This window comes from Eucalyptus grandis, chromosome 1 (genome assembly GCF_016545825.1).
Source record: "Eucalyptus grandis isolate ANBG69807.140 chromosome 1, ASM1654582v1, whole genome shotgun sequence".
Lineage (NCBI taxonomy): Eukaryota > Viridiplantae > Streptophyta > Magnoliopsida > Myrtales > Myrtaceae > Eucalyptus > Eucalyptus grandis.
The window spans coordinates 540,039-560,504 of NC_052612.1; the positions used below are offsets into that span (position 1 = coordinate 540,039).

Below are 20,466 nucleotides of genomic sequence, written 5' to 3' on the forward strand. Positions count from 1 at the left end.
GGTAGAATTTCTCCCGACTCCGAGGAAAAACGGAATCAGCGGCGGCTACGGTTCCGGCGTTGAGACGAGGGGTGGCGACGGCGACGGCGACGGCGAAGCGGAGGCGCGTCGATCGGAGGGCGGCAGCGGAATCCACGAGAAGACGCAGTCGTCGGAGAAGAAGCCGAAGGGGAGGGACGGGTTTTCGAAAACACAGTCTGTTTGGTTTGTTTGGCGCGTCGATCGAGCAATGTTTCGACCCTGAACCGACCCGCTTGTTTTATATTTGTTATCCGAACAGTATCAATACCCGAAACATGTCACCAAACTTCGTTCGTGTTCGGGTCGGGTCGGGTCGGGTCGAGTTTCCTAGTTTGCGGTCTAATAGGGTGCGAGACAGTAGCGTAGGAAAGAATAGAAAGTAATTTTTGGCCGGATGTATTTTTTTATTTTATTAATTTCGTCATTTTCCTTTCCAAATGAAAAGAGAAATATCTATTTTTTAGCTAAAAATATCAAGAAAGCACATGGGGATTTATAAGACGGGCTATTTCTGGAGGGGAAAATTATCCGGAAAAAAATATTTAATCCTAGTGTAAGGAGGTCAATGTAATTGTAAAACTCTCAATTGTACCAATTTATGGTTGAACATTTTGGTGATTTGTCAACTTAGTGTTAAATCCTTCAATTTGTGTGAGTTCAATTCAAAATATTTTGATGATTTATTAACATTGTCATGTTGGCAAAATAACTAAAATAATAGGTTTATAATTATTTTGACAAATATTATTTAGGATTAATTGACAAAATTGAAAGGCTCATGACTTAATTGAAAAATCATTAAAAAAATTAGAACTAAATTGAGTAAAGGGTTAAATTGATTGTTGTATTGTGACTTGTATATATATATTTATTTATGCTCGCCATCTCATGTTAAATAAAAAAAATCCTTAATCTTATTGTATGAAGCCAATTTGATTATAAAAATTCAATTGTGCCGATTTATTGCTGAACATTTTGGCGATTTGTCAACTTAGTATTAAATATTTCAATTGTTCTAATTCAATTCTAAATTTTTATATAATTTGTCAATATAGTCTTAGACTTTTTAACTATTTGTTAATATAGTCATTTTAGCCAAATATTCAAAATAATATATTTATGATTAAATTGATAAAATTAAAGGCTTATAACTAAATTAGAAAATGGTCAAAAAAATTTAGATCTAAATTGGCACACATTGAAGTTGAAGGGCTAAATTGGCTATCGTATTATGACTTTTTAAAAAAAAAAATTTATTCTTGCTATTTCGTCGTGTTAAATTAAAAAACAAAAGAAAATTTCCTCTCATTACACGGAAGCCAATTTAATTATAAATTTATCAATTGCGTCAATTTAACTTTGATGTTTTGGCAATTTGTCAATTTAATGTTAAGCCTTTCGATTGTGATAATCTAATGCTAGATATTTTGATAATTTGTTAATGTAGCGCTAGATCTTTTAATGATTTGCTAATACGGTCCTTTTGGCTAAATATTCAAAATAATATATCTGTGATTAAATTAACAGAATTGAAAAGTTGATGATTATTAACTTAACATAATTAAAGGTGAATGGCTGAATTGGCCGTGGTATTACGACTCTTTTTATATTTATTCTTGCCATTTCGTGTTCCAAAAAATAAATAAATAAATAAAAATCCCAGAATGCGAGAACAAGACACGAAGGGGCACGCTTTCGACCGAAGGTCGACGACGGCACCGACTCTCTTTCTCTCTCTACACGGAGCACAGTTCTAGTCGCGTCTTCCCCCCGCCCTGACAGTTTCTCTCTCTAGACCATCGTCGCCGTCGCCGTCTTCATCGAGAGGAAGAGGAGTAGGCCTCGCCCCTGACCCGGCTTCCTCTCCGCCCCCTCCCCTGCGCGTCGACCTCTGACTCTGCCGAATTCCGTTTCTCCCGCCGAGGTAATCCGATGCTGAATTCCGCTCTTCGGCGTTCGTTTCGATCGTCTTCAGGCCCGGCGGAATCTTAGCCTGATTGGGTTCTTTCGCAGCCCGGAATCCTCCGCTTTGCGTCCTTCGATAAACTTCCATCGCTCATTTCGGGGGTTTTTCCCCCCTTTTTGTTCGAGTTTTTCATTTTTAGGGTTTTCTATGGCGCTGAATTGGGTGTTGCTGTCACTCGTCCGGTCGATTTTGTCAGTGATTCCGATAGGATAATTCGATGTCGTGTCCACGTGCCTGTGAATTTTACTTGCTGTTCCGCGAATGTTGTCTGTCTCGTTGTAGTTTGATTGGCGGTGTCTCGATTTGAATCATTGAGGAGACGCCCTTTTTAATTCTGTTGGTAAATTTCGGTTCTGATATCTTGCTTCCCCTAAAAATGTAGTTTTTAGCCATTCAAGATTTTTTTTTTTTTTTTTAATTTCTTTACACATGCCTGCGAAGTGTATATTTAGAGTTTTAAGATTCTTTTTAATGCCCGGCGACTTAACATTTATGTTTTCTTACCTGTTCTAAGTAGATGGAGCAGTCTCTGTTGTCTCTCACGCATAAAGGATCGATACTAGAAGCAATTTCTGAAGCCAAAATACAGAGGAAACTTTTCGTTGTCTACATTTCAGGTAATCGCTCTTTGATAATTAGGTTGTATTGCCTCGATCAGTACCGAAGAGTAAAACTGAGACAGGTGTTGAGACTCTTTTATTGCTGCTACTGCACATATGGAGCCCCTTTTGATTTCTTCGTCTTGTGTTCTCTGTCTCTTCTCTTTTAATATTTTCTCCTATATCCTTTATCTAGTGATGTAATGGTCTCTGTCGCTTTTAGCTGTTAGTCGTACCTAAGCTGCAAAAGTATCTGTGTAGAGGGAAGATTCTAGGACCTTTTTTGGCCACTAATTAGGCTATTCGATTGTTTGATTCTTATATAAGAAGGATAGAGTTGATTTACATTTAGGATGTCACTAAATGTTTTCCTGTTGCCGCATGTCGATATAATGCTAATTGCTTGTAATCCTAGGTTAGGGTGCATCCTGTGGATTTAAGTTTGAAAGCATTTGGATACTGTTTATTTTTATCTAGGAGTTAAACCAGGAGGATCCATTGAACTTATGCTTTGAAGGAAAGGGAGCAGTTGATTGACTCCCGTGTACATTATATGTTTAAGTGCTGGCTCATGGATGTGCTCATAACTTGTAGTCCTGGATGCAGATTTCTTTTCTTCTCTTTCATTTGAAAATTTCCCTTGATTTTGTACACTGCCTTGATTTTGTACACTGCATTATTTTATATATATCCTTTTCCCTTTTTCTTACCCTGTAATCAGTACAGAGTAATTCTTTCTTGTCAATGCCATATTCTTGCTTCAGTATTCCTTCAAAAGCAATAGTTGGTCCGGGGGAGACCTTTTGTCAATCTAACGACAATAATCTTTTTTATTTCACTTAACATTAAGTTTACATGACCCCGCCTTTTCATCCAATGGCAGGTGAAGATGGTGAATCAGCACGAATGGAAGAAACTACTTGGAGGGATTTCCGTGTAAGTTTTATGATTTAGTGCTCAAAGGGTGTTATCTAAGTAGGCTGTACAACTTTCATGCCATTGGGCTACTTTTTCTTTCAAATTTTTGTGGCTAATCCACTGCACTGTTGGCGCTTTGATGCTTCAATCAGGTGTCAGAGTCACTGTCCAAGTACTGCATCTTTCTTCATGTCCTCGAAGGAAGTACAGATGCCACTAACTTCTCGAAAATATGTATCCTTTTATTGGAGTGCTTCTCATTGAAATCATTTTGTTGGTCTTTATTTTTATTTTTTTACAATCATGACTGCTGTATTCTTCATGTTTTTACAAATTAATGTCTCTGTCACTTTCTGCACTTTTTTCCTCTGCAAGATAATTTTAGCTTTTGTCCCAACAATGAGCATAGGAAATGTTTTTCTGCCACGTTTGAAGTTTTTTCTTCATGTGCATGAAATTGCTTTTGTTTTATCCATTTTCTGTAGAAGTGTGAATTCCTCCCTCTGCATAATGTTTCGCTGTGGTATCAATTTTTTTAAGTAAAGACCCTATCCTTACATCAAGCTGTACAGATCCCCAGGGATCTGTTCCTTGCATTACAGCTGTTGGGTATAATGGTGTGAAACTTTGGGAAAATGGTGTGTTATATCTGTTCTTTTTCCCAAGTATCAGTTGCATTATTTGATGAAATTCTTTTGTTTAATACTTGTTTCTCTTGTATGTTTAGAGGGATTTATCAGTGCTGAAGATCTAGCATTAGGCCTTGAAAAGGCATGGTTGAGTCTACATATTCAGGTATGCCACCGTGGTCATTCTTACTATGCTGAAGACTTTCTTTGATGAGTTATTACTGGCTTGGTTACCCTTTTAGTATAATCCTTCAAAAGTATGGTGCTCTTTAAAGAACTTATTGTCTACTATTGTTTTCCATAGTTTATAAAAGAAGCTTGTTTAGGTCAAAAGGGAAATGAGGGTGGCATTTTCAGCGCTACATGATTTTACTCTCAGTCCCTTCAACATCTAAAATTGAGTTGGTTTGGCTAAGCAGTGGTCTTTTATGGTGCTCTTTGGTTTTAAGCCTTGCTAGTTTTTGCATAATCTTTCTTCATGGAATGTTTTGTTTTTTTCTCTTGAGTTTTGTTGACTGGTCTTACTTCTCATTAGGACTTCACTTCCGCTATTTTGCACCTATACATTTTAGAATATATAGATTATCTCACACCTACCCCTATATCCTTATTCGTACTCACCAGAATTGAATTGTATGTTTTGAACATTAAGGCATACTTATAGGTTGGAAGGCCTCTCCATCATTTGGTTAAGTTGGGAAAAGTTTTCTGTCCATCCTACAACAAATTTCAATGGGCAATCTCGAGTTCTCCTCTTTGGGGCTAAGCTTGTCCTGATTCCCCTAGACCTGATTTATAGGAAAATTTACCATACATACTAATAATAAACTGTCTAGATACTCCTATCTTTCGAGTGTTGCATCTGGCGACCCTGTATACTTTAAAATTGATGATATTTGTCGTTGCACTGTGTGTATTGAATTAAGTAGTCCATTCATCCCACATTTATAAGTCTTTTTAACAGAATCTTCCTATGTGGCAGGCTCAAAGGATGCCTTGTCACTTAAGCTTTTTGGAAATTCTAATGGAAGTTGGATGTATGGATTATGTTCTTAACTATGTGGTGTTCAAACACTAATAACCCCGATTTGAAAACAAAGGGTTCTTTGGATGAAAACTCCAATTTCTCCTATACATTTTAAAGTAATGAGCAGGCTCGAAGAATGCCCTTATGGTTAGTGTGGGGCCCACATTGGCCTGGGCCAATTTCTAGGCCTAATAATTTCCCAAAATAAACCTTTGGTTGGGTCTTCATTTCTGCTGATCCACATGTGAAATATCAAAGACTTAAAAATCTTGACTTCATGATATTTTCGCTAAATTTGGAGGTGACTAGACTTATCTAAGCAGTTTTGTTATCACATTAGGTGCCTTCTTGATACAAAATATCTAGTTATTTTTCTGTTTAGATGATTCCCATGAACAAAGCTAGTTTTCAGCTCTTTTATATGTACCTGGAATGAGATTGTAACTTTTGCATGTCCTATTCAGTCATAGGAAGTTCATTCAACAACTGTTTCAACTCTTTCCTTTTAAATCATGCAGGTTAAACCCATTTTTAATCATGATACAACAAACCCCAAGCACAATCATTAGGAGCATTGGCTTTGATACCTACAATGAATTTTTAGCCATCTTTAAAATGTGTTTTGATGAAAACTATTAATGGGTTAGAAACAATAACGGACCTGTTTTTCAGCTGCACATTGTACTGTATCATTGAACTATTGGATAACGAACTAATAGGGGTGGAATGGGAAAAAGTCAATTTACTTGTTCGTGTTCTTTATCTTTTTCACTTGTCTGGAGTTATGGATACATCTAATTTGTATGTAGTCCTCCAGTACTTGGTCTATAAGAATCATATCTGATATTCACAATTAAAGACACAATCATAAAGGAAGGCATATATTAGTCAATGAAAGAAGCTGAAGGTGGCATTAGACCACCTCTACATCATTATTAGCTCCATCCTGATTTCGTCTCTAGATTTTTAATTCTCGAGGGGTACTAGTTTGCTACTGAGGTGGAAAAAGGATATCTTGATGTGCATATTGATAGCTCAATAATTCCTGGTATCCTTTATCAGCAGTTTTTCAGATGGTAAATTTTAAATTTTCTGGTGATGACTTGCGCATGTGCAAATGCACTCATATATTCTCTAAACAACTGCTAGCTATTGTAGGAAACAACTGCTAGTGTTTTGACTGCAGCACTCGCTGCTAGAAATTCTGAACCATCTGGTTCTCATGCTTCAAGTACGGCTTCAATAGAGCAAGGTAGTTCTTCAAGAACAGCTGTTAATGCTTCATCTGACGAGCACAATCAAGGGTCTGATACTGTACCTTTCGTGTCCACTGAGATACTCGAGGAAAAAAGATGCTGTGAAGACATTGCTGAGGTTTAATTCATATTCCGCCATTACCTATTGTGTACCTGTTTTGTTTATTTATTACAAGCCTCTTATTTTACGTTATGCGCAATCTGTCATAATGTGGCAGAAAATTGATGATGACAAGCCATCTTTAAAGGCAGACTTTCAAGATGACTCAGGGAGTCTTGGGGATGAGAAATCCTCTTCTTCAGTTGGGGCATCTAAAGGATCAGGAGATCCTAGTTCATCTGATCTTGGCAACAACTCAGATGATCACAAGTCTTCCCACATTGAAAAAAGAAATTATGTCTCAGAGGAAGCTGCGAAATGCTCATTGGAGATTTCAGAAATCCCAGAGTCAAACTCTAAAGAATCAAATGTAACTTCATCAGAGGAAAAGCCTCGTTCTGTGGAGGATGTAGATGTTGATTTGACTTGCAAACGTCCCAGTAGTAGTCAATCAATGGATGTCCATTTAAATATCCGCTTGCCCAACAGTATAAGTCTTCAACACAAGTTCTCTGTGACAAACTCTTTGAGAGCGGTCAAAGAGTATGTGAATGAAAATCAAGATAGTAACTTTCACTCCTACAATTTGGCCATTCCATATCCTCGAAAGATATTTACTGATCAAGGTATGATTATGCAGATCTTTTCTGGACCCCTCTTTAATTAGAGTGACTAATTTATCAAATCAATCACTTTATTTTGTGGTTAAGCAATTCTTTTAGCTTATCTTTAAGCATCATTTCTTACATTCTTGTGATGAAGGAACTACTTTTAGTCCGTTCACTTTTCTAGATTTGGATTTTTTTGGCTTGTATGTTTTGGTTTGTCTATGGAGCATGAGTCTTGCTATGTCTTTGGGTTTACCTTTTAAGTGAAGTATTTTATTGGGCAACTTTAGTTTTCGCGGGAAAAATATTTGCATTTTTCTGTTTGGAATGGCTTGCAGTAATCAATAAGGATAGGGTGGCGGAAACATGTTAAACCCTATAGATATGACTCAGCATGTGGCCACAGATAATATCAACAAAACGCTTTTATGGAGTTTCCTCAACCCAAGACCGAAACTGACTGAGGGAATTGAGACATGTATTACAAGGCTAGAAGGACTAGACTACCTGAGTTGATAATCTGAATATACTGTCAAGACGTGAGTTTGGTTCTGGCTAGAAAGATAGGTACCAACCTGAGCAGGAGACAGGCTTCGAGAAACAACTTTACCTGAGAACTGAAGCAGTTAGGAAAGAAAGGATAGTTGAAATTTTTACTTCAGTCTGGCAAGACTGTTTTGATCTCTCATGTGTGGGGTGATAAGAAGGGTAGTTGAATTTTCAGCTCAGTCTGGGCAGGCTGTGCTGGTTTCTCTTTTGTGGGTTAATTTCCTTACCCAGAGGGAACCACTTAACAGTAAAGGCATGGTGATGAGCAATGTTAAATTTAAGAACATGGCCATGTTGGTGCTTTTGTATGCATAACAGTCTGGCAAGACTGTTTTGATCTCTCTGGAAACGGTTGATAGCAAGATGATTGTAGCGCCATTATCCTGAGGTCAAGGGACGAATCCATTGTTTCTGAAACACTTAAGGACAGCTAGACATACTTGATATAGTAGGATCATGGAACATGACATTCAGGATATCTAATTACTCAGAGAAATCTGACATATCTATGTTGAACGTCCATTTTTAGATCTGCTTCTTGAATTGATTAGTTTCTCAGCTTTGGGACAAGAATTTTTATTTTAACCCCTAGTCAGGTAAGTAGCATTCAAAAGAATGTGCTAATTTTCAGTGTCACTCAACTTTTGTAGACATTGTCAAATTTGTGAGTATTATTGTTATTTAATTTGGAGAGTGCAAGAGTTTATGGTAAAATAGTTGGTATAATCACGCTCCCTTTTTTTGGATATCATACGGTGGTAACACCTGTGAAATATTAGATTGAATTCAAGTGTGATATAAGTGTCTCTATTCCCTGTGGCTCCCTGCAATGCTGTCTCTTATGCATGTCCATAATCCAGAAGTTTTAGTGTTATCATGTCATGTTTGGTTTGTCTGCCAATCTCTTAGGCAGTAATTTCATTTCATTCACATGGATCTTTATTTTCCCTTATAGCAGTGTGCTTGCCATAAAATGTTATCCTCTTCCAGCTAAAATGCTGTTTATAAGTTCACATTGCATCTTTTATGTTGTCTGTGTAGATTTGGACAGATCTTTGTTGGAGCTGGAACTGGTTGGTAGACAAGCATTGATAGTGGTTCCGCTAGAAAGAGGTACAAATCATAATAGAGGAGGTTCCCTGTCCCAGCACCAACCAAGTTCAACTGATGATTCTTCTGATGGAAATAATGGAGGATACTTTGGAATTGTGAGAAGGATCTTGTCCTACGTGAATCCACTTTCTTATCTTGGAGGTGCATTCCGCTCATCAGGTTTGACATGGGATTAAATAGCTCGTAGCAGAACCTCTGTCTCTCTAATTATGATAAGTTTGATCTCATTGTGTTGACTTGGTTTGAATTTGATAACATCTTCCTAGTTTCCATTGCCCCCGCATAAGCATCAAATTAGGCATTGATGTGGTCTATCACATTCAAGATTCTTCTAATTTTTTTGGTAAAAAACCGGATGTTCATTCAAAAGGACTGGAAGCATTGTCCACGAGTACATCAGTGCCATGAGCAGGTGTCATACAAAAATCAGAATGCAACAAAACAGCATTGTTGCTTACCAGATAGTTCATAGATAGATTACACTTGAAGCTTCTATTTATGAGTAAATTATGGATGTGGTTTTTGGATATGGATGTGAAGTTTCTCATGCAGTCATTTTATTTGTGGCTTTCTTGTTATTGAGTGGTGGAATTTTATTAACATAGGAAAAAGTTTTGAAGTGATGGATGAAGTTCATTGAACTCTTTCAGACTGACGCACTCCTTTAGTTCACTGGATGAATGTGATTGCTGCTTATGTTGAGTGAGTCACGCACATAGATTTTACTTGCGGGAGCTGTGGTGGTATCTATGAATGCCAATTGCTATGGTAATGATGGGTGCCATGCCTGGCAAGTCTTGTGCATTACGTCGTCCTTCTGGAGCCGAAATTTTTGCTTCAGTGCAGCTTCTGCCATTGCTTTCTAAGACTAGATTTTGCTTATGTAGCTTAATTGATCTGGAAAAGAACCGTATTGACTCTGTATATATTGACGTTGATGCTTCAGATCCTAATCTTCCCCCTCAAAATAACTCGACAAGAACAGAAGGACGGAATCTCCGTGACTCGACAAATCAGAACACTTCCACGGGAAGCAGAACTGAGGGCGGGAGCAGGAGAACAATGTCATCCCCTTTTGGTAGCAACATACATACTCTGAAGCATGACGAAGATGATAATCGTTTCAGCGATAGAAATTCTTTCTGGAATGGGAACTCTACGCAGTATGGCGGCAATGGCGATGAAAGATAGGATGTGATTATATGAATATGTTAATGTTTTTGTTTTCCTCTTGTTTCTTTTTCAGGCCGGTGTTAATGGTATATACAGATGTGAAATAATGGAGTCGGGATGGATGCTTGATCAGTGATGTTCAGATCTTCCTATAGTGAAATTGCAATATATAATCCAAAATTTGTGAAGTTGGTTGGTGCTTTATGTTTTGCATCCTATGATGGACTGGGTTCCGAGATTTCGTGGCTGGGAAAAGGCAGTGATGCTCGTGGGGAGAGCACGGCCGAAATCGGGGCAGCAAGGTTATAGGTGGCAGTTGGCTGCCGGGTTGTAAGTTGGCCGATCTAATTTTGTCTCCTAAAATTTTCAAGCAACAGAAACGAGTAAGGTAATTTGATTTTGTTCAAGTGATTTTGCACATACGAGGCAAGAAAGAACGGTTTCAATTTCCGTATAGATTTCACTTAATATCTAGAACTTACCTATTAAAATATGTTCCTTTTTTTTTGGAACCTGAAACTTAGCCTACATATCCTGTAATTTCGAATCTATCATGTCATAAGTTTTAGGGTCGGCTCCAAGGTCTACTTAGGTTTTGCATTTTTATCAATTAAATTATAATTTTTAATAGTCACTACTTGTTTACAGTTCACTCACCATAATTTACATTTAAATACATGAAAAATATGAAACATTAATAATTAAAAAGTCTTAGTCATAAAATGGAAGCTCAATATGAAACATTAATAATTAAAAATTTTAATCATAAAATGGAAATTTAAATTAGTAATTTCAGATTATACACTCGTCATCAAAGGTTATGAAATATCACAAGATTACATAAAGATATAAATCAAGAAAAACATAAAAATTTATTCAAAATTATAGATGATAAGTTTTGAGTGAAACCTACCATCAAAATAAGTTTTTCAATTTTTGGAACATGGAATCTAACTTGCATATTTTGAAATTAGGGGAGCCAGTAAATTTTCATCGGTTTAGTTCTAAGAATTTTTTGTTTTTGATTGAATGTTTAATTCTAAGGTTGCATATTCTATTTCAGAGTCATGCTGCTCATTTTACGAGGGAGGAAATCTTCCTTCGAAAAGCCATGTGAAATTAAAAAAGTAAAAAAAGAAAAAAAGAAAACAAAATTGATGTTTTGAGCAATGTTGTGGAGGATGATGAGCAAAGAGTCAAAACTCAGGATATATGAAGGGCCACGTCGGCCTTGCACGGTAGGGAGTGGCGGTCGGGCTCCCCACGAGCCACTCCGCATTAAAACTAAAACCCTTTCTCTCCTTCACTCACTGACTCCCCAAATCGTCGAGAAATCTATACCCATTCACGAATGCAAGAAACCATACATAACACGGAAATAACCTGCCCCAACTACACCACTCTCCTACCCGTGGCCTGCCAATTGATCGCGAACTACCAACTAGACAGTGACAAATCAGACTCGACTGCTGCCAGGAACCAAACCATGCACAGACAGGAGCTTCGTAAAAAACCTGCTGGCATCCTCGGGGCTGAACTTGACATCGTCGCACCCAAGCTCTGGGCGAAGGCTGCCATCCTCCTGGCAATGTCAATCGCCTCCTGTTTGCTCTTCTTCCGCTTATTCCATGTGGATCCCGCTGGTGGCGATGAACGTGCGGATCCGCGAACCAGATGGCATCCCAGGCAGCCTGGATGTCCTTCTCGTTGCCCCGGGAGAGGCCACAGATGACGGGGACGTAGCTGTGGGGCTCGACGGCGTTGCCGACCTCGAGGGCAATGGCCTTGACGGCGTCGAAGTTGTCTTGGGAGGCAGCGGGGAACCCGGCCTGGATGATGTCGACGCGGAGCTTGGCAAGCTGGCGGGCGATGTCAAGCTTCTCCTCGGAGGTCATGGTGGCGCTGGGGGACTGCTCGCCGTTGCGGAGGGTACTTCTGATATCGATTCAACAATTTTATAGGTAGAGGAGTACTCGGGCTTGCATGCACAACCTCATAAAGCTATTGTTGGAGCTAATGTGAACTTTGAGTTTGTGGCTTCTTTTCACCTATTTGCTTGCTTTTCTTGAATAATTTCTTTAGTAATTTCTCTGGCAATTCATTTTAGATGCCTAATTGTTAATGCTCTTGGTGGGATAAATCTCCTATCGGTTACTTATTATATGGTGCGAAAACTTTTGCCATCATTTTAATTGTGGACTCTGCTTAAGGAGCTTAAATTGATATCTTATGGTCTTTTAACGTTGCCAAGTCAAATTTTCTTTTATTCTATTGCCTAGTTTACTGCTGGAACCATGACATTTTTACCTCAAGACATTGATTCTAGAAGCAATAAATACTACTCTTCCGGCTTTTGTTCTGTTCCAGATGATGTTTTCTTTAGCCGCTAAACTTGAAGGAGCTGATTTAAGCTTTGGTAGCAATTTTAGGAGATCTATCTTAGGTTTTGTAGAGACTGACGTTTGGTGGTTGTTGATGTGGTTGTGAATGGTGGATATGCTTGGAGGCGCAGCGCACAATCTAAACACGTAAAATAGATGACAGAGGATTCGTCAATCCTGGAAGGAATAGAATAAGAATACCACGGCCGTGAGGCTGTAAATGGTCCAATCATAAATAGATGGTCTATAGATTGACCCAAACATTTGCATAATGAACACCACTTTTGAAGAGATTAATTGAGCTATGGTAAGAATTTTAGAGACCGCAACCTCTTTAGATCTTTCAAGAACCAAACAGGTCTTCAGTTTTCTTCATATTCCTCTTTGAAAACATTGAGAGTATCATTTTGTTTGTCTCCTAGTTTGAAGAAGACTCTTTTCAATTTTCAGAAAACTATAAAGCAAAGAAAATTGCCACACGTATCCATTTTCTTGGCCGCCGCTGAAATTATAAGTATATGTTGACACCTATATTTTGGCGACCCGCTTAGTCATTTATTACATTAAAAAATTAGGGGTTAATTTTATTCCTGAAAAAATAGTTAATTGCATAGCATATAGTTTTAGGTGCATTTATTTCTTAATTTGCATTTACATTGGGTCGGTGACAAATGGGTTTGATTTAGTAGTTCTAAGCTTTAATTTGGCTGGTCGGACTAAGCCCACGAAGCAAGTAAATTGGCCCGAGCCCATTTTCTTTTAATGACAAGAATTACCTAAATGGAGATTTGAAATAATATTACGGTGGATTTTTTGAATTTAAGAAAATTGGGTTACAATCTTATCTTTAGATGATAAAATCAGGAGATGCGGAAAAGAAAAGAAAAGTGATATTGCGTGTGAAAAAGAAATCTTCGCGGATGCTGATTTGAAAAGGAAAATAAAACCCTAATCTTCAGCCTATAAAAAGGTTTTCGCGTAGGGTTTCAGAGGGAGAGGCCACATATTGATACATACGGCCATAGCACAGCGCACACAAAAATCGGGAGAGACGGCTTCAATTAGAGAGAAAGAGACGAACGATTTTACAAAGGGAAAAGGAAGCACGCTCGTCCAAGTCGAGAAGGCTGGCTTTGTCCCTTGCGCCTGCAGCACATCCTCCTGCTGATTACCTCTACGAAGCGTTTACGGTTCCTTTCAATGGTCGAAGCTCCCGCTGTGCCGAGTTCCTCCCGTTGCCGCTTCTGTCTCCTGGTCAAGCCGTGATCTTCTGACAATCCACCCACGTTGATCCGTGAGCATCTTCGTGAAAGTCAGCGTAGTCAGCGAGAGTTGACTAATCCTTTGGTCTTGGTTCATATTAGTGGAACACCACCTGTTGTGGTGCCTCTTTGTTTCCCAGCGTGTTTGTCCACTTCAAATCTCCCATGTAATTGCATACCGCATGAAGTTTAGCAACTTGCTTTCGCCGCGTTCAAAAGACACGTGATCATCCTGATCATCCTTGCGGAGCAACGTCGTGAACAGCCACCACGAGCCATCGTCAGACATTCCTCATTGTGATTCTCGTGGTCTACTGTCCGTCCAAATTCAGAAAAAATATCTGAGCCATACCTTAAATTAGGTAAGAATCTTGATTAATTCAGTTTCATATATCCTATGCGTAATTCGTAGATTGCGACAATGTTTGAATGTTTAGTTGATATTATCATGTCCAAAAGAAATCTTTTGCATTCTCGTGAATTAGGAAATTTTCCTAATTTCATAATGTTGATACGATTGACAGTCCAATTTCATGCTCGAAATACGACTCGCAATTGCACAGAGAAAAATCGCTAATCCGATCTCACGATTCGCGATTTTATTTGAAATTGGCCAATCCGATCTCATGCATGAGATATGATTCGTCAATTTATTCCAAAATGGACATGGATGATATCTTGCCTGGTTTGTTGCGTGCTAATCTTGATGTCTTATTTTGATTGCTCCCGTAAAAGAAAAGAAAAATCCGAAAAAATCTGAGTTAGATTAGGTTCGTTTAGAATATTCATTGTTTTAGGATTATCCAGCACGTTCATAATAGGAATTTTATTTCGAATTTTCAAAAAAAAAAAAAATCAAATCAATTAATTTAGGTTGCTAGTTCTTTTTTAATTTGGATTGCATGTTTAATTATTTGGCAATTATTAATTTCGAAATTTAAAAAAGGGAAAAAGGAACAACACAAAAATGTCGTTTGCATGTCATATAGAATTAAGTTCATGAAATGCATGTCATTTTAGTGATTATTGTTAGGTTCATTTCTAATTAGAAATTGCCCATCATTAGATTATGTCATTTAATAAATGTCGCGTGACATATAGCTCGCATATTAAATTGTATGTCGCATATTATTTTAGTTAAAATAATCTTGTGCATCATCGTATTGCATCACACGTCATTAGAATTAAGTCATTTTGGTTAATTTAGATTGCATATTTAATAATTGCATGTTCATTAAGAAATCATTAGTTTTTCTTTACTCATTCATATAGTTTAAGACCTATTGCCATGTCATATCATTTCATGTTAAATTAGTGATATGCATTGCATATTGCATGATTCTCATTAAATAAGTGAAAACAAAAAGAAAAGAAATTGTGTTTTAATTAGAAATCATATCTAGGGTTGTTGATGTGAATTTTGATCTAACAACGCAGATGCTTTCGTTGCTATGAGGTAAGTCCCTGCATTTTTTTATTTGCTTTCTTGGATGTTAAATTGGTGGTTTGCACACCCGTATGATCGCCTCACATGTTAGGGAATTAGAATCAATTCAAACTGCTTGCCAAACATTTTTTAAAATAAAAGAAAAAGGTACCGAAAGGGCGTTAGAGAAATCTAGCGTAATCAAGTCCCCGAACTCATAAATCTCTGGTTCGTAGGAGTAAAGTGAATCTCCCATTACTTTACTTGGGTTTCTAATCGACCCACCAAAAATAGATTAGTGGCGACTCCTAATTAAAATCAATTGCATGTTAAAAAACTTGAACCTAAAGTCGTGAATTGGTATGGGCTTGGGCTAGGCTTAACAATCCATTAGCCAAACTCTAGGTGGTTCACCCCCGAAAAAATTGGTCGCAAAAGTATAAAACTTAAATATCTCAAGTAATCACATTAATTTCTTGGGATCTTAGTTCGTGTTTTGATTTCTCATTCTAATTGACAACTAAATATATTTGAGAAAAAATTGATGACGGCTATGATATTGCCTCTAATAGTGTAGGATGGAATGCTGAAACACAAAGTACATATGAAATTATATCTCCAGACGATATTTGGACTTGAGGTGAGGTGCTTTTATGGTGATTGTGTCAGTTCCTTGGTAAAGCTATTGGTATGCTTTAACTTATTGAATGTAAATACATAGCTAAAATTTGTCAATATATTGCTTACTAGAAAGGGTCATGCTAATTCCACCCCCAAATTAGCTCCATACAAATCTTAAAAAATTAGGTGACAAAAATAGCCGCATGAGTCCCGCACCCATCTCTTTCCCTTAGCCTGCTCAAACTAGCCTCTGGACCTCATGCCGCCACCATTGCTGGCCTTCCCACACTGCCGCCATCATACAGTCATCACTTACTTCCGCCACTGCTCACATATTCACTGTCAAATCTTCTCTCTCTCTCTCTCTCTTCTGTGACTCTGCCCTCAAGCACCAACCCTCGCCACTTCAATCTTTAAGCGTATTCCGCCATGATCACTTGGATCGAGGCTGTTTGAGGTGGTCAACCTTAGATTGACCTGGGTTGTGGTTGTGAGATCAGGCATCAATAGCAATCAACAAACTGAAATCAATGGAAACCCGAACAGTGGCAACTACCAACTCGTAGCTTGGTCTGGCGGCAATGATGTTGGTCTGGTCGAGTTGGCTGGCGAAGTAGTGGCTCTGGGATTTTCATGTGTGCTGGTGTGGTGCAGCTTTGGTGTCTGGGAAGATGAGGAATTTGGTTGAGACTTTTGGGTGTTGGTGATGGATGATAGCGTAAGAAACTTGTTGGCAAAATGATGATGATTGCCACGAGGATCTCAATGGTGATGAGAGGGTTTGTGTCCGTTGTTATTGTGAAGTGATGATCATGATTGCCACGAGGATCTAGATGGTGATGAGAGGGTCTGTGTCCGTTGTTATTGTGATAAATGTAATTTGTTTGTGTGGAAAGTGGACTGGCAGATGATCTGGGTTTGCAAAAGATAGTTCTTGAAGGGGACTGTAAAGTTTTCTCGTGGATCTAATATGAACTAAACAGATTAGACAAAAATCGATGAACTCCTGCGCATAGATCTCCTTGAAATGGTTCTGGTGCGTCGTAAAACCACTCACGCACCAATCTGGCCATCATTAGTTCAGACTCTAGTCCGGATAGAAGAAATGGTAGAAAAGTATATGCCAGAAGCCATAACCAACGGATATTTATGGCACGTGTATACCCAAAAAGAAATTGATGAACAGGTGAGAAGCTAGAGGACACAGGCAGTAGATGAACGATACCAAAGTGTGGGTACTTTTGTGATTTTACTTCATTAGATGTGGATGGAGCCGACATAGGGGTGGAATTATCATGGCTCTGTCAAAAGTTAATGGTCAATGGCAACATTTTCTGAAATCAGCGGCCCCTTGCGATATTGTACTTGATAAAGTCAAGGCTTCAGGGAAGATCACAAAACTAGAAAAGATCAAATTTCCTCTTATATAGCAAGACTAGTGAGGGCATTCTATTTTGTGAATTATCAGTGAATAACTCGGATGAAAGGTGTTTATTGAAATTTGATGATTCTAATCCATCACTTATTTTGTGAATTATGTGTGAATAAATTAGATAAAGGGCATAAATTGATAAGTATGTTTGATGAATTGGTGGGAAAATGTGTCGTTTATTATGTAACTATTATTTTCCTCTCACAAAATCATGTCACTTATTTTAGACTCATTTAATTGTTATGTGCTCGTATCTCTACATTCGAATCTTCATTGTAATTTTCATATTATTTGCAAATGTTGAGTTCACATTTCCTTTCGAGATTCCATCCTTTTAATTTTTCTAGCAACAGAAAGACTAACGTAATTTGAATTTTTTTTTCCAAGCAATTTGGTACGTTCTTGGGAGAAAATTTTTCTCTCAAAGTCATGCAAAATCTTAAAAAAAAAAAAAAAAAAAACAGATATGCAAATATTAAGAAATGTTAACATAACGAAAAATCCTAAACGATACATTAATTGTTATATTTATAACAAATTTACTTCAAACTGATTTTTGATAAAAAAAAAAAAACTCAAAATTGCTATACATGTGATAAGTTTATTTCAAAGTAATTTTTTATTGTCAACAAGTCTAAACTAGTACATTTATGATAAATATATCATCTCTAAATTGGATTAATACCACATAAAGCTACAAAGCTAATACAATTGTGATAGATAGAGAGTAAAATCCTAATTTGGCATACCGATTAACTATTACGTGTCATTGAATTCAGTAATTTAATAGTAAAATTTAATGAAAATTAATATAAGGTAAATTTGTAAAAAATGTATCAATTTGAGATAATTTCATAAGAGGTATATCAATTTATTTGAAATAAATTTATCGTAAATATATTAGGTTGGGGATTTCGCAATGTTAATCCTCTAAAAATAATTGATGTTTTGTTAATCATTGACGAACAAAATTCAAACTTCGATTACGAATGGCCACGTCGGCTTCTGCCGGGGGGGCGGGGGAGCGATTACTCGATTGCATTGAAACCCTTTCTTCTTCTTCTTCTTCTTCTTCTTCTTCACTCACTCCCCAAATCTCAATCTCTATTTTCGTCTCCTCCTCCTCCCCATAGCCCTGGCTGCCACTTTCATCAACCCTAGTTTCTCCTCCTCCTCTGCTGTCGCTGCTGTCGCCACCACCGCTGCTCCCAAGCTTCGCCCCGGCTCCTCCTCTTGCCGGACCCCGAAGTGTCCCGCCGCCGTCTTCTTCCCCCGCATCGCCTCCCAACCTCCCCTGCAACGGGCCTCCTCCTCCGTGATCAGATGCTCCACCGCTCCTCCTCCTCCTCCTCCCTCGCTCGCCGGAGGGCCCCACCACCGCTCCTCCTCCCCGCCCCGAGTACATCCCCGACCCCAACTACATCTGCATCTTTGACACCATCCTCCACGACGGCGAGCAGTCCCCTAGCGTCGCCATGACCTCCAAGGAGAAGCTCCACATTGCCCGCCAGCTCACCAAGCTCGGCATCGACATCATCGAGGTCGGGTTCCCTGCTACCTCCCCGGACGACTTCGTAGCCATCAAGGCCATCGCCCTCGAGGTTAGCAATGCCGTCGACCCCCACGGCTATGTCCCTGTCATCTGCGGCCTCTCCCGGTGCAATGAGAAGGACATCTGGGTCGCCTGGGATGCCGTCCGCATCGCTAGGCGGCCCAGGATCCACTCATTCATCGCCACTAGCGGGATCCACATGCAGTACAAGTTGAAGAAGAGCAAGGAGGAGGTGATCAACATTGCTAGGAGGATGGTGGCCTTCGCTTGGAGATTGGGCTGCGACGATGTCGAGTTTAGCCCCGAGGATGCTGGCAGGTTGTTCCCAAAGTTCTGTCTTTGCATGGCCTTTATGATCTGATTTGCTTCATGGTAGCAATCGAGTTTGTTAATCATCTGATTTGTCGCTGTCTAGTTAGAGCGTGTTTGGTAACGATTTTATTTCAGGGAATAATTTTTTTTAATCAAAAATAGTTTTTTTTTCCCAATCCAAGAACAATTTCTTAGTATAAGAACGCATTTGGTAACTGCAAAAAATTTATATTCCCGGATAGAAATACATTTGGTAAAATTATATAATTTTATTGTTTCTTTTAATTTTGTAATATTTTTATTATATTTTTCATTTTTTTTCTTATTTATTTTTTATTTTTTTTCCTTCTTCCTCCTTTGTGGTCGGTATCAACCACAACAATGGTCGATGACCGGTTGGGCGAGGTCTAGCGAGCTTGCCAGAGCCTCGCTAGGCCAGGGTGAGGGCCGACGAGCCAGGGCGAGTTCCGACGAGCTCACCGGAGCCTTGCTAGGTCACCATGAGGCTCTGCCTCGCCAAGTTTGGGCGAGGCCAAGCCTCGTTGGTGTCCTCGGTGGCCAGGTGAGCCTTGCCAGGCCACCGCATGGCAATGCAAACATGGCGATGGCCAGGCGAGGCAGAGCCTCGCCGGTGGCTAGGTGAGCAATGGCGTATAATGAAAAATTGCGATGTGGATGCACCAATTCATACTCCAAAACCCCATCAAAGTCAGACCCGAGAAGCTTTTAGATGGCAAAGGCAAGGGATAATTGCGATCGTTTTGGCTCCCGGGATAATTGCTTTTTTCATTTGGTTACAGAACTGCAGAAATCTGATGGGGTCAATCCGAATATAATGCTAGCAAAGTCCCCTCGTTCGATAGTCAATAGGCAGGGCTGCACTATCCTTCCCTTCCAATCTACTTCCCGCCGCTGCCTTTTTTCATGCATAAATTGCCTTGTCCGTATAAATCTACTCACTTGATAAATTTATCCTACTTCTTTTACCGAAACACATCCAGCTCCATCCATCTCGAATAAAAAGTTTTCGACTCGAAAGGCGAAAACAGAGCCCTTTTCCAAAATCATGGAGTCCCGAGCATCTCGGAAGTAGGAGCAAGTTAACCATGAGTTGATCCGTCACGGGTGCGACAACCTCTCCATCTTATACATATATGAAGTACACCCAAAAGTCTCCTCCTTTTAAGAATTTGCACCGCCTGCTCCTTGCTCTGCTTCCGACCGTCAAAAACGAGTCAAAGGTCCTGTTTATTTATTTTATTCTCTGTACGTGTTTGATAAATACAAGGCCTACTAGCTAAAAAGGCTTTGGAAGCACCCTAGAAAACTCACCTTTGGACCCTCCCTCTCTCTCTCTCTCAAAAGTAGCCCCTTACCTTTCAGAATCTTTGACCTGGCCATTCCAAGGCTTCGTGAATATTTAAATACATCAAAAAGATTATCGTCTTTGTCGTGTGACACGCGATGGTGTTTTGGAAATGAAGATATTTCTTCGTTGAGCATCAAAAGATAGTTTATCTC

The 20,466-nt window shown here is 38.9% G+C and overlaps 2 protein-coding genes and 1 pseudogene across 3 annotated transcripts; 2 read left to right on the plus strand and 1 right to left on the minus strand.

Moving 5' to 3' along the window:
* Positions 1-1,696: 1,696 nt before the first annotated feature.
* On the plus strand, positions 1,697-10,158 carry LOC104444551 (plant UBX domain-containing protein 11). Of its 2 annotated transcripts, none has more exons than XM_010058354.3 (10): positions 1,697-1,945; positions 2,502-2,604; positions 3,470-3,522; positions 3,657-3,738; positions 4,077-4,142; positions 4,232-4,299; positions 6,319-6,534; positions 6,635-7,142; positions 8,715-8,945; positions 9,733-10,158. In XM_010058354.3, the coding sequence occupies exons 2-10, from the start codon at positions 2,505-2,507 to the stop codon at positions 9,975-9,977; spliced, it is 1,569 nt and encodes a 522-aa protein (XP_010056656.2). In that variant the 5' UTR covers positions 1,697-1,945; positions 2,502-2,504; the 3' UTR covers positions 9,978-10,158. The 2 variants fall into 2 exon arrangements, with proteins under 2 accessions (XP_010056656.2, XP_010056582.2); XM_010058280.3 differs by having other exon boundaries at positions 2,505-2,604.
* A 1,192-nt stretch (positions 10,159-11,350) lies between these two features.
* Positions 11,351-13,891, minus strand: LOC120292610 (annotated as a pseudogene).
* A 4,665-nt stretch (positions 13,892-18,556) lies between these two features.
* Positions 18,557-18,994, plus strand: LOC104450878 (2-isopropylmalate synthase 2, chloroplastic-like). The gene has a single exon (XM_010065588.2). The coding sequence runs from the start codon at positions 18,557-18,559 to the stop codon at positions 18,992-18,994; it is 438 nt and encodes a 145-aa protein (XP_010063890.2).
* Positions 18,995-20,466: the final 1,472 nt, after the last annotated feature.

Excerpts from the sequence above, each read along its gene's own strand:
- LOC104444551 (XM_010058354.3), top strand. The coding sequence starts at position 2,505 with ATGGAGCAGTCTCTGTTGTCTCTCACGCATAAAGGATCGATACTAGAA. Across the intron at positions 2,605-3,469 it reads TTTCGTTGTCTACATTTCAG|GTGAAGATGGTGAATCAGCA; the intron begins GTAATCGCTCTT and ends ATCCAATGGCAG. Across the intron at positions 7,143-8,714 it reads AAAGATATTTACTGATCAAG|ATTTGGACAGATCTTTGTTG; the intron begins GTATGATTATGC and ends TTGTCTGTGTAG.
- LOC104450878 (XM_010065588.2), top strand. The coding sequence starts at position 18,557 with ATGACCTCCAAGGAGAAGCTCCACATTGCCCGCCAGCTCACCAAGCTC.